The 12,352-nt window shown below is 36.0% G+C and overlaps 1 protein-coding gene across 1 annotated transcript; it reads right to left on the reverse strand.

Moving 5' to 3' along the window:
* Window positions 1-1,370: 1,370 nt before the first annotated feature.
* Window positions 1,371-3,686, reverse strand: LOC103440399 (uncharacterized). Its single transcript, XM_008379074.4, has 4 exons — window positions 3,036-3,686; window positions 2,806-2,895; window positions 2,105-2,172; window positions 1,371-1,773 (listed from the first exon to the last, which is right to left on the reverse strand). Exons 1-4 carry the CDS (start codon window positions 3,651-3,653, stop codon window positions 1,635-1,637), a joined length of 915 nt encoding a protein of 304 aa, XP_008377296.2. The 5' UTR covers window positions 3,654-3,686; the 3' UTR covers window positions 1,371-1,634.
* Between the last annotated feature and the right edge of the window lie 8,666 nt (window positions 3,687-12,352).

Below are 12,352 nucleotides of genomic sequence, written 5' to 3' on the forward strand. Positions count from 1 at the left end.
GATGCCACATTCTGGTTTTTATCAACACACACTCCATCTATAGGATTCGGATGTCCATTTGTAATCTCGGGCAACCATTTATCAACCGACAGCTTGGTTTGATGTCTGCTCATGACCTGCCAATGGGCACCCTCCATAAGTATCTCCCTACCTTCCAATAAGCTTGACCAAATCCAAGATACTTGCCCATCATTTTTTGCCTCCAAAAACGAAGCATGAGAAAAATATCTCTCCTTCAGCACTTTAGCCCAGAGAGTATCAGGTTCATGAATAAGTCTCCAACACTGCTTTGCTAGTAGGGCAAGATTGAAATCCTTCATATTTCTAAAACCCATTCCCCCCTCACCTTTAGCATATCCCATTTCTTCCCAACAAATCCAATGTATTCTTCTTTCCTTCTCCTTCTGGCCCACCAAAATTTTGCAAGCACTGCATCAATTTCTTTGCATAACTTATCGGGAAATTTAAAGACAAACATAAGATAAGTCAAGATTGCTTGTGCACATCCAATTCCTTTGCCCTCACCTCTCTCTCCCTTTCTTTTTGAGCCCTACCCATTTATCTCTTTCTCTAACCACCTACATATCCATATTGGAGGCTAGTGGAAGGTGGGGTTTTAGATAGGATGAGATTTGAATGGCTGGTGGGAGCCGTGGTAGTCCTCGAGGGAATCAAGAGGGTGGTGTCGACAAGCTCGTGGTCAAGTCAGTCACCAAGAGGCTGGTGTCGACGAGCTCGTGGTCAAGTCGGTCGCCAAGGGTTTTGAGGATGGGACAGATTTAGGAAACGTCGAAAACGGCGCGTTGAATGGCAGTGAGGATTTTGGGGTTGGAGAGGTGGGGCATCTAGTTAAGGATGGGGGGCTGGTCAGAAGGATGGGCGTCGATGTGGATTTTGCAAAGGTCGGGAGGGAAAAAAGAAATAAAAAAGAGAAAGGAAAAAAAAAGTGTAAAAGGGTAAAAGGAAGGGAAGAAAAAGGAAAAAATTGACTTGAATGACAGTTAATGTATCAAACGAATTTTTAAGTTAAGGTATGACATTACAATATTTTAAAGATTAGATATGAAATTATGGTGCAAACATAAATTGAGGTGGTTTAGGGTAATTTACCCTTTCCTTTTATTATGGTAGTGTGTCATTGTTAACTTTTTCTTAAAAATGAAATACTAAAAAAAAAAGCACATGATTAACAGTAATAGAAGAATACTAAGACTTGTGAGTCTGTTGTATTGAAGTTTTCAAAATGCCAAGTTGATCAATAAATTTGTATTTAAAAAATCACATTAAAGAAAAACTGTTGGGGATGCTCTAGTAAACTAATAACATATTGACATCTAAAATATCATATTTGTTTCATCATCAATAACGTTAGCAAAAGTGTAGAATATACTTTCACACAGCTGTGTCTCAAATATTTTATTACATAGAAAATAAACAAAAACTGGGGAAAGAAAGAAATCGATTGCATGATATCAGCACACAATATTTGTATTTTGTTTTTTCGAAGGGCCTTTTGGCCAACTTAACAATTTACAACGCGAAATGAACCACGTATCGATCACGTTAGCCTTCTTAAAACAGTGATTTAATTTCAAACTGGGAACTATTAGAGTTTAAGTGTTTGCAAAGTTTGCTTACTGTTCGTGCACATTTTCTTGTAACAGAGAAGAGAGAAATCTCTTGAGTTCCCCGTTGTAAACAAATGGTCCTTCCACTTGAACAAGATGGCCGGTCTTCTCAATGGACTTTAGAGTTGCGTTGTCTCCTAGTTGGCTGTAATATAATCAGAAGACCCCAAAATAAATGGATTATCAGAAAGATTTTTATGACTATAACAAATTAAGTGTTGCTAGAGAGGCTACATGAAGTCTTGAACATATTTTTTAGGCCAAACGATGTAGCAGTTGATTGTTGGATTTCATTTTATAAGCACTATAGAAGGAATCCAATCATCAACAGCGTCACATCATATCGTATATAAAGTATCGTCTAAAAACATGGTCCATTGGCATTCTCTGTGATTTGATCCATTTTAGGTTTTATATCAAAGTGAAAGTTCTTGAATGAGTAAAATAATGCATTGTCTAAGACAAGTTGGGCATACTTCTTGAGATTTTTGGCAGTTTCCATGTCGAAAATCTTGTCATTCTCTCCCCACAACAGATGCACCCGCTGCAAGAAAACGAGTCATTTGTATCAAAGGAAAGTTTTGGAGAAAAAAAAATTAGATAGATCACTTTCTTTGATTGCTTTACGATCCGTTTAATAGCCATTTCAGTTTTCAGCTTTCACAAAAATAGTTTTCAGTGTTGGGTTTTCAATACTAAACAAGTTTTCAGTTTAAAAATATAAAAACTAAACAAAAAAAGAAATGGTTATCAAACAACTCTTAACATTATCAGATTGTTTGTAATCTATTCTATTAAGAGAAGAGGGCTTGTCAACTTTTTGCCCCATTTTCTTCCAATTTTACCCTCACTTTTGAATACACAATATTGACATGAGGAGGGAAAAATAGTAATTTTGTATCTTTTGACAAAATGATAATCATATCCCTATTTTTACTATTTTACCTTTTTTTTTTTTTTTTATGGAAAACTGACAATTACTTATTTTTCCATTGATACACAATATTTGCATAAGGAAGACAAAACAGTAATTATGTAATATTAAAAAAAAATATGCACTTATTAAGAGAAATTGTTCACAGACAAATAATAGTATAGAAAAAAAATATGCACTTATTAAGAGAAATAATTTACACACTTTGTGTGTGTGCTATGTGCTAGTGTATATGAAGAAAACCTGTGGGTAATGAGCAGCTGTAAAGTCCTTGTCATCCACAACCAATGCCGCCAAAAGTTCCTCCATCTCTTCTCTATGTTCAAACATAACCTGCAGCCACAATGCCCATATATGCATTGACTCAAATGTTTAAGAGTCAAAAGAAGCATGAACCTAGTACTAATCCAGATCAACATGCGTGGGTTACTTAGTTAGCATAATTAACTATCTAATTACTCCAAATAACATACCTCCAAATAGTGTTTGCAAATCCAATCGGGGAGATGTGGAAATTTATAGGTAGCAATTTCAAATATGTTTCTCACACCCTTAACTGAGTCGGGAAGCAAGTAATCTGACCAGCATTTGAACCCCAGTCTCTCAAGAGATGCATTGGTGATTGATCTGGTCAAAGCCATAACGGAGCAAGTCACCACCATAGACTCAACCAAATTAGGGTACAACTCAGCCATCTTAAACCCAACCATGCCTCCATAGCTCAACCCCACCAAGGTGCACCTCTCCACCCCAAGCATCCTCAAACCCTTTGCCACACACTCCGCTTGAAACTCCGGTGACCTATCCGGTTTATCCGTGGTGGAGCCGCCAAAGAAGAGAAGGTCCGGAACGTAAACTGCGTAGTCTTTGGCAAGAGATAGCACTTGAAATTGCCATGTTGTGATGCCATCCATTGCAAACCCATGGATGAATACCACGGCTGGCTTGAATTTTTGGTTTTCTGTAATTTTGTTGGGGACCCAGAAGTTCATGACAGTTCCTGGCTCGATTTCCACAGTTTGGGATCTCATCCCTACTAGCTTCATAACCCCGCGCAGAATAAACTTGCAGACTGCAAAAATGTTCCCCATCTCTCTCCCACTCTCTCCCCTTAACACCACACCTTTTTTTTAATGTGTTATCCACACACTCCATTTTACTTCTCACACACCCCTTGATAATTTTTGTCCGTTGATCTTCTTCAATTCATCCGATCCGACGGCCGAAAATTAAAAATGTGTATGAGAAGTAAAATGGGGTGTGTGGATATCAGACCCCTTTTTTTTTCTCCATGTTGAGTTGATGATAAAACTTTTCAAACTTACCGGTACTCAAACCTTTAGTGAACAGGTTCGCAACTTGATCATCTATCTTAATTAATTAGCAGCATCTCAATTTCTTCTTCTTGTAGAACCTTCTCTCTGATAAAATGGCAGTGTATCTCCACATGCTTACGGAACCATCTTGATGGTAAGGGTCATTTTAGGGACCATTTATGAGGAAAAACCCTTATCAAAATAAATGGCTTTTAATAATTGACAAAAAAAAGGGCTTTTAAATATTGATGCAAATAATAACAACCTATTTATATACACATAGTTGAATAATTGGGTCATTTTAGGGACCATTTATGAGGAAAAACCCTTATCAAAATAAATGGCTTTTAATAATTGACAAAAAAAGGGCTTTTAAATATTGATGCAAATAATAACAACCTATTTATATACACATAGTTAATCAACATCAACACAGAGATCACAAGATGTCTTATATCACAGGGAGTGTTGAAGCACATCATTGTAATTCGAAAGTTTCCACGAACCCAGTTGAATGCCATAACAAAGTACCACATAACTTGCCCAATAAATAAATACAACAACAACAAAGCATTTTCCCACTAAGTGGGGTTGGCTATATGAATCCTAGAACGTCATTGTGTTCAGTTATGTGTCACGTCTTCCATTAGATCCAAGTACTCTTAAGTCTTTTCTTATAGTCTCTTCTAAAGTCTTCCTAGGTCTTCATCTACCCCTTTGGCCCTAAACCTCTGTCTCGTAATCCCATCTTCTAACTGGAACGTCAGTAGGCCTTCGTTTCACATGTCCAAACCACCGTAACTGATTTTCTCTCATATTTTCTTCAATTTCGGCTACTCCTACTTTACCTCGGATATCCTCATTCATAATCTTATCATTTCTCGTGTGCCCACACATCCAACGAAACATTCTCATCTCCACTACACCTATTTTATGTACGTGTTGATGTTTTCACATCCCAACATTCCATGCCTTAAAGCATTGCTAGCCTTATTGTTGTCCTATAAAATTTTCCCCAATAAATAAATAATTAAAAAAAATGATAAAAAGGGGCAAAAAAATAACAAGATAGATTGACCAGCAAATCTATCAATGTTTCCTTCCTATAAGCTCAGTCCCTGATCAAATTGTGATTGAGCTCTATAAACCATCAAACCACAACAAAGGTTTAGTTTCATGAATCACAACTAGACAAAACACAAAACCTTAATCCATTAATCAAATATTGCAAACTAACCGGAAGAATTCCCATTTGATGAAGTCATGAAGCTATGAAAGTGAATAATTGCTAGCCGAGCCTTCTTCTCTCTGTCAGTACACTTTATGCTCAAACTAATAATATGACTTATTTCCGTAAAAGAGTGTAGTACTGTGAGAATAGAGGTTCCAATATATATAGGCATATACAATCATTGTCATATCCCAATATGGACTCCCTGTTACAATCCATATAAAAAACTGTATGTGTTTTCTCACCTTTCTCAATTCAATACTATAGTAAAATCCTTCATAAACAAGAGTTTGCATTCATCTTCTAATAAGGCATTCTTTAGACTAATTGGACTTAAACATCAAATGTCAAAACATCTAATCTCATGCTCATGCTCATACTCTTACATTATCCCACTTGAGCATGAGATCAATTTTAGACACAACCTAACCAATTACAAAGAAGTGATCACACAGCCTTATTCAAGAATTTACCATCATGACTAATGCTCCATTGCATCTCAAAATATAGAAACTAAGAACCTTCAACTACAAACCAAATACAGTATTAATTCAAAGTCCACACATATTCAATCTGCAAATTTAACTCATGATCAAACCGATATATAAAGAGTCATTCAACAATTTGCTCCCACTTTTCAAAAGATCAATGTGTATTAATCACAATTGAAAGCAGCATGTCTAACAATTAAACAAAAAACAATTCATAACCAATAGCTCAAACAATAACTTCATTAGGAATAAACTAATTGCATCAGACCTTTTCAATATTGCAGCAGCAAACGAATTACTCTCACTGATCAAAACCTTCTAGCACTCTCATCAGAGAAACATGTGACTTGAACTCTCCAATTATTGGCCAAAATGGAGAAAGGAAATTCCATTACAATTTTGTAAGAATGTGGAAAAATGGACCTATTTATATGTCTATAATACAAATAGCCAAATGATGTTGAACCAAGGAGGCTACATATGGGCATTTGTAATACAGTGAAATACACTCACATGATATAACATAAGGTTACTAATTGAAACCTGAAATTATACTCCTATAAACGAGTTCATATAAATGGAGAATTATATATGAAGGGTTGTGAGTCACCCAAATTATGTCTCCATAAGTAAATCCCTCAAGTATACATGGGAGCAAATTGCTCTGTATAAGTTCTAAAAGGGTAATGTGTCATGAAGTGTAGAAAATCCATGAATGATTCAAATTGTTTGAAGTAAGCGGTAAAGCATAAATTATATACTCAATACGAGTGGATGGTATAAATTTCCTTAGTGAGTACTATCATTATGATATTGTTGCAACATACTAAAATCTCTTGCAAGAGTTGATGATATTAGATTTGAACTCCTGAATAGTCTAGAAAGATTATAAAGTGTTGAAATGAATATTATCTCGAGCTGCAGATCGAACAGTATGCCAACATGAATCTTATCCATGATGTTTATGATATTAAAGAACCATATGGGTTGAAGATTATGAGTTAAATACTCAAATAATTAACCAATGTTTAGACACTAAGAATGATCATTTATCTTCATGAGGGAAAAGATAAATTGATATTTGGTCCAGAAGGACCACATCTTAGTGAAGTATATGCTTTATTATATTTAGCACAACATTATTCTTCCACATCTTAGTGAAGTATATACTTTATTGTATTTAGCACAACACTATTCTTATCCATTAAAAGGTTCATTGATTTATATTCTTGGAACTAGAATATTTCATCGTTTGCTCATTTATTTATTGATTATGGAACCAGAAGTTTTCATGGGTTTCTATATCTAACAAGTTGGAATAAAAAATTTCAGAGACACAAGGATTATACATTACTTGGCAGAACCCCAAAAGGAGGTGGCACTAGAGACAGATCATGTGAAGCCTCAAGTACTTGGCAGAACACTAGAAGGGGGAGGCACTAGAGATTGATCATGTAAAGCTTCAGTACTTGGCGGAACTCCAAAAAGAAGAGGCACCGAAGATTGATTATTTGGAGCCTCAATACTTGGTAAAACTTGATTATTTGGAGCCTCAATACTTGGTAAAACTCCAGACGACGATTGCAATTGGTGCCTTTGGAATAAAGCCACAAACCTCTGATGGTCACTTTGAATCCGACTTTCAGATTCCTGCAACTAGTCAAGCTTTCTTTTCATGCTCATTGAGTAATTATTTGCAAGCATGTGCAACCCTCTATTTATGTACTTGAGCAATCTGATCTCTCATCTAAGATTTGCCACCTCAGTCATTAATGATTCAACTTAGTGAGTTCGAGTAAGTAGGCGTTGGCCCATATTTGATACAGAGCTCACACACTGAACACTGAAAACCAGAGAGTCTTGAACAACTAATTTGTCGAACTGTTTTGAAAGTATCTTTTTATACTTGGGAGTGAGAAGATTCCAAGCTATCATTGTAACAATTATGTTATTCTTTATCACAGAGTCCCCAACCGTAAGATGACCATTAGTGGATAAGAAGGATGGATGACATAGATTGTCTTGAGGAGACATGTTTGCATATTCCACAACATTCAAATTGAAACGACAGTCAGATAGGCAAGCCATTTTCAGAAATGATGAAGGAAAAAAAGGTTAGATAAATTGAAATCTCATAAATGCAAAACGAGGAAATTTATACAAGCAGCAACTTTCTGAGCTTGCTTTTAAACACAATTGATGCCTCTATAAAAGAAGAGGCTGATATGAGCATATTTATGCGAGTTAGTTAGCTTGTTTCTTCGTTTTTACTTAGTTATTTTCTGCTTATTAGAGTGTTTTAAGTTATTTTCGTGTGTTTGTAGGTCCAATTGGCAAAGTTGGTAAGAAAGTGCATTTTGGAGAATTTTAGAGCAATTTTAGGTTAGAATGGATTGCATGCATGTGGAGCATAAGGAATGGACGTTTTTTAAGATCAAATGAAGCTAGGAATGTGCTAAAGAGATGGAGAAATTAATTCAAGTTTTTGAAGATGAGTAATCAGCTAAAAGGAAGAAGCATTATCCAAAACCTTTTCAGATTTCTAGAAGCCCTTTCTAGAAGCAACCCTTCTAGAAAGCTTATCCTTGCCCTAAACTTATGCCGCACCATCCTTTCTAGAATCCCTAGAAAGGTGGCGCCTCTTCCCTTTTCTAGAAGCTTAGGAACCTGCCATAACACATTCCTTCTAGAAGCCCTAAATAAGTGTCGCACCCTTCTTCTTCTAAAAGTCCAAAAATCTGCCAAAACCCTAATCCTTTTCCCTCCTGGATTGGGACGTGCCTTGACCTTGTTCTCCAAGGAATTGGTGCCGAAAACCCTAGCCTATAAATACATAATTCTGACCCTATTTTCGCACCACGCACATAAGAGCCTAGAATCAGAATTCCACACCTTGTGCCGCAGCCTTGAAGGAGAGAAGACTTTGCCGTGGCTTCCATTGGAGAAGATGAGGGTTGTGCCGCAAGCCACCTGCAACTATTGGAACTAATTATTATGAACATAAGGAACTAATTCCTTTTTAGGTAGAGGTGAATTTGAAGCCATGGACATATGTTTTATATAAATTGATTACATCCAGTTATTGTTTCGTAAAACATGAATGTAATTTACATATTTGCGTTATTGAGAACTTATTCTTGTGTGTTTATTAAGGATGCATACTTAGTTTGCATGCAGGGATTGAATGCTGAAATATAAGGGAATTTCACCTAATCGTTATGAACTTATATTTATAAGTAGTAGAGATTGCTAGTCACAATCGTGTTAAGTAAATTCTTGGCAGGAGTATCATGCATTTCATAGTTACGAATGTTTTGTCAGTGCTTATGATTTTCATAGAACTTAATGATCTTTGATATGTATCTCTATCATGTTGTTCATATAGGGAACTTGAGAAGAATAATTTGGTTGCGATGCGTTGTCCATTCAATTTAATGAACTTAGGAAAATCTGAAAGTTAATTCGTGCATTCACAATTAATTTGGGGCATTGTCATTCATGGTTTAAAGAAACAATACTAGAAATCAATTTGTATGCATATGTTTCATGTGTGGAGAATAACCCTTTGGCTAGTTTTTCACCATTCAAATCGCCTAATTTTGTACCTAATTTACTTTGTTTTGCAATCTGTTTAGTTTAATTAATTTCATCCAAATCAATCCCCTAAGTGTGTTAGATTATTAGAAAAGTGTCCAAATCTGTCCAATTTAGTGTTTTGAGTCTTACTAGTTTTAATTTCATCCAAATAACTCCCTAGAGTCTGTTTTGAGTCAATTTCACTTAGTTGTGCTGTTTTATGTCAATTTGTTTAGTTTTGAGTCATAAGAGTCTAGTTTTGTGTTATTGAGTCTTGTTTAGTGTTTTAGAGTTTAATTTGTGTAGATTAACAACCCTTCTAATCCCCAGCCTAAAACGATCCCTACTTTCATATACTACAATCATAGGGTTTTAATTTGAGTGTTAGAATATTTCACATCAAATTTTGGCGCCGTTGCCTGGGATTAGCAAAATTGCTAATCTTCCCCTTTGTGCCGTGAGTTTCATTCTAGTTTTGTTTCTATTTGGTTTTGTTTTCTGATTTTGTTTTGTCTTGTTTTCTTTGTTTTAGGTACTAGTTTATGACTCATAGTTCTCAAGCTGTCCGTGAGCATATATTGGAGTTTGACGATAATTTTGAACGAACATTGAGAAGGAAAAGAAGGCGACCAGAACCATGTCTACCTAGTTCTAGTTCTGAATTTGAATTTGAAGAGATAGAGGAAGAGGAACAAGTCATGGCTATGGATAATCGAACAATCAAGGAACTTTCAGCCTTGGGATTGGACAATGTTGTGCCTCTTTGCATTCAATACCCTACAGCAACCCAAGGCAAAACCGATGAGTTCGAGTTGAAGTCAAGCTTGTTGCATCATATTCCCAAATACCATGGGTTGTCCATGGAAGATACAAACAAGCATTTGAAGGAATTTGAAATAGTATGCTCAAGTATGACACCTATCAATGTGGATGGGAATATTCTGAAGATGAAAGCCTAGCTCAATGAGGCAGTTTCAAGAAGAAGGTAAACTACCTAGCTCAACCATTGTCAATCCAAAAGGAGGTTTTGAAACTGCCAAGGCTATCACTTTGAGAAGTGGTAAAGAGATTGGAACCAAGGTAAACACGTCCATATCAAGTCAAAAAGAGGACAAAAAGCTGCTGCTCGAGGAAGATGAAGTGGACAAAGTTGCGGCAAGGGTGGAACAAACCTTACCGCATCCTTCCAAGGCCCCTAAACCGTCACTTTCAGGTAAGGTTGTTCCAAATTCGACCCATTATAACCTAATTCCACCAAATGTGCCTTTCCCTCGCAGGTTTATGTAATCTAAGAAGGAAGAGAATGAAAAAGACATCTTAGAGACTTTCAGGAAGGTACAAGTCAATATCCCACTCCTTGATGCAATAAAGCAAGTTCCAAGGTATGCTAAGTTTTTAAAAGAGCTTTGTACAACAAGGAGGAGGATTTCGAAAAAAGAAGTGGTTCAGGTAAGTGAAAATGTAGTTGCTGTTTTGCAAAGAAAACTACCACCTAAATGCAAAGATCCAGGTAGTTTTACAATCCCTTGTGTTATTGGAAATACCAAGTTTGAACATGCCATGTTGGATTTAGGTGCTTCCATTAATGTCATGCCATACTCTATTTATGCATCTATGAACTTAGGAGAGCTTAAAAACGATGGTGTTATAATTCAATTAGCCGATCGTTCTAATGCATATCCAAAAGGAGTTTTGGAAGATGTTTTGGTGCAGGTTTGATGTGAGAATTAACTTGACACACAAATTAAAGCCTATTGTTGACAATTGTAGTAAAGATGTAAGAAGGGATCGTTCTAGACCGGGGATTAACTAGGGATGCTAATCAACACAAATAAGACTCAAAAACACTAAACTAGACTCTATAAACTTAAAACTGACTCAAAACACTCAAAACAGCAACAAACAATAAAAAAAGACTCAATTCTAGACCTAACAAGTGACTTTGATGAAAATAAGACTTAACTTGACTAAAAAGACTAAAAAAAACAAATTATGACTCAACTAACAACACTTAATGAAAGGGGGATTGTTTTTGACGAATTTAAAACTTAAAACATAAACTTTGCATAAAACACTTTAATAAAACGAATTTGGTGAATTCAAAAGGGTGAAAGGCTAGTTAGAGGGTCCTTCTCCACACATGACATATGCATACAAACCAATTTCCAGTTATTATTCCTTTAGACTATGAATGACAACACCCCAAGTTAACTGTGATAGCACAAATTAACCATCAGATTTTCCTTAATTCATTGAATTAGATGGAATACGCATTGCAACCAAATTATCCTTATCAAGTTCCCTAACTATAAAAAGCATGTTAGAAAGACATATCAAAGGCCATTAAGTTCTTTGAAAACCATAAGCATTGACGAGGCATTCGTAACTATGACAAGCATGATACTCCTGCCAAGGATTCACTTAACACGATTGTGACTAGCAATCTCCACTACTTGTGAATATAAGTTCATAACGATTAGGTGAAACTCCTTTATACTCTAGCATCAAATTCATGCATGCAAAGTAAGTATGCATCCTCAATCAACATACATAAACAAGTTTTGATAACTCAGATAAGCAAATCACATTCAAGACTCAAGAAACAACAACTAGATGTAATCAATTCATATAAAACATATAATCATGGCTTCGAATTCACCTCTAACTAAAAAGAAATTAGTTCCACATGTTCATGATAATTGAAAACAATATTAAAACCAACATTGAAACAAATCTAAAGGTAGAAAGAACCATGAATGTCCCAGCAACTCCAATGGCAGATTCGAACCCTCCTTGGATTGCAAGTCACGGCAAAAAGCTCATTTTTCCTTCCTTGCTGCGTCACTTGATGAATTTATGGGGAATTGGAGTGAGTTGTGGTGTAGGAATATATGGGCGGTGGTGTTGAATTATGTAGCAAAATCATGTATATATAGCTAGGGTTATGCACAATTTCTGAAGGGAAAATGATTGCACAATCCTATAGGAAAAGGTTAGGGTTTGGCAGAAACCAAGGGGAAAAAGGATTACACATCAAAAACCATAAGGAATAAGGATATAGGGTGCGACATAAACTATGAAAAAGGGTTCTAGAAAGGCTAAGGTGCGGCACCAAAATAGGGTTCTAGAAGGAACATGTTGTGGCAGGTTTCTAGAAAGAACACAAGGTCTTCTAG

This window comes from Malus domestica, chromosome 10 (genome assembly GCF_042453785.1).
Source record: "Malus domestica chromosome 10, GDT2T_hap1".
Taxonomy (NCBI): Eukaryota; Viridiplantae; Streptophyta; class Magnoliopsida; order Rosales; family Rosaceae; genus Malus; species Malus domestica.

What these genes read in the sequence shown, in the direction of transcription:
- LOC103440399 (XM_008379074.4), bottom strand. Translation starts at nt 3,653, where the DNA reads ATGGGGAACATTTTTGCAGTCTGCAAGTTTATTCTGCGCGGGGTTATG. An exon ending in CAGCTGCTCATTACCCACAG is followed by an intron (nt 2,173 to 2,805) that starts GTTTTCTTCATA and finishes GTTTTCTTGCAG; the next exon opens with CGGGTGCATCTGTTGTGGGG. An exon ending in ACTGCCAAAAATCTCAAGAA is followed by an intron (nt 1,774 to 2,104) that starts GTATGCCCAACT and finishes ATTATATTACAG; the next exon opens with CCAACTAGGAGACAACGCAA.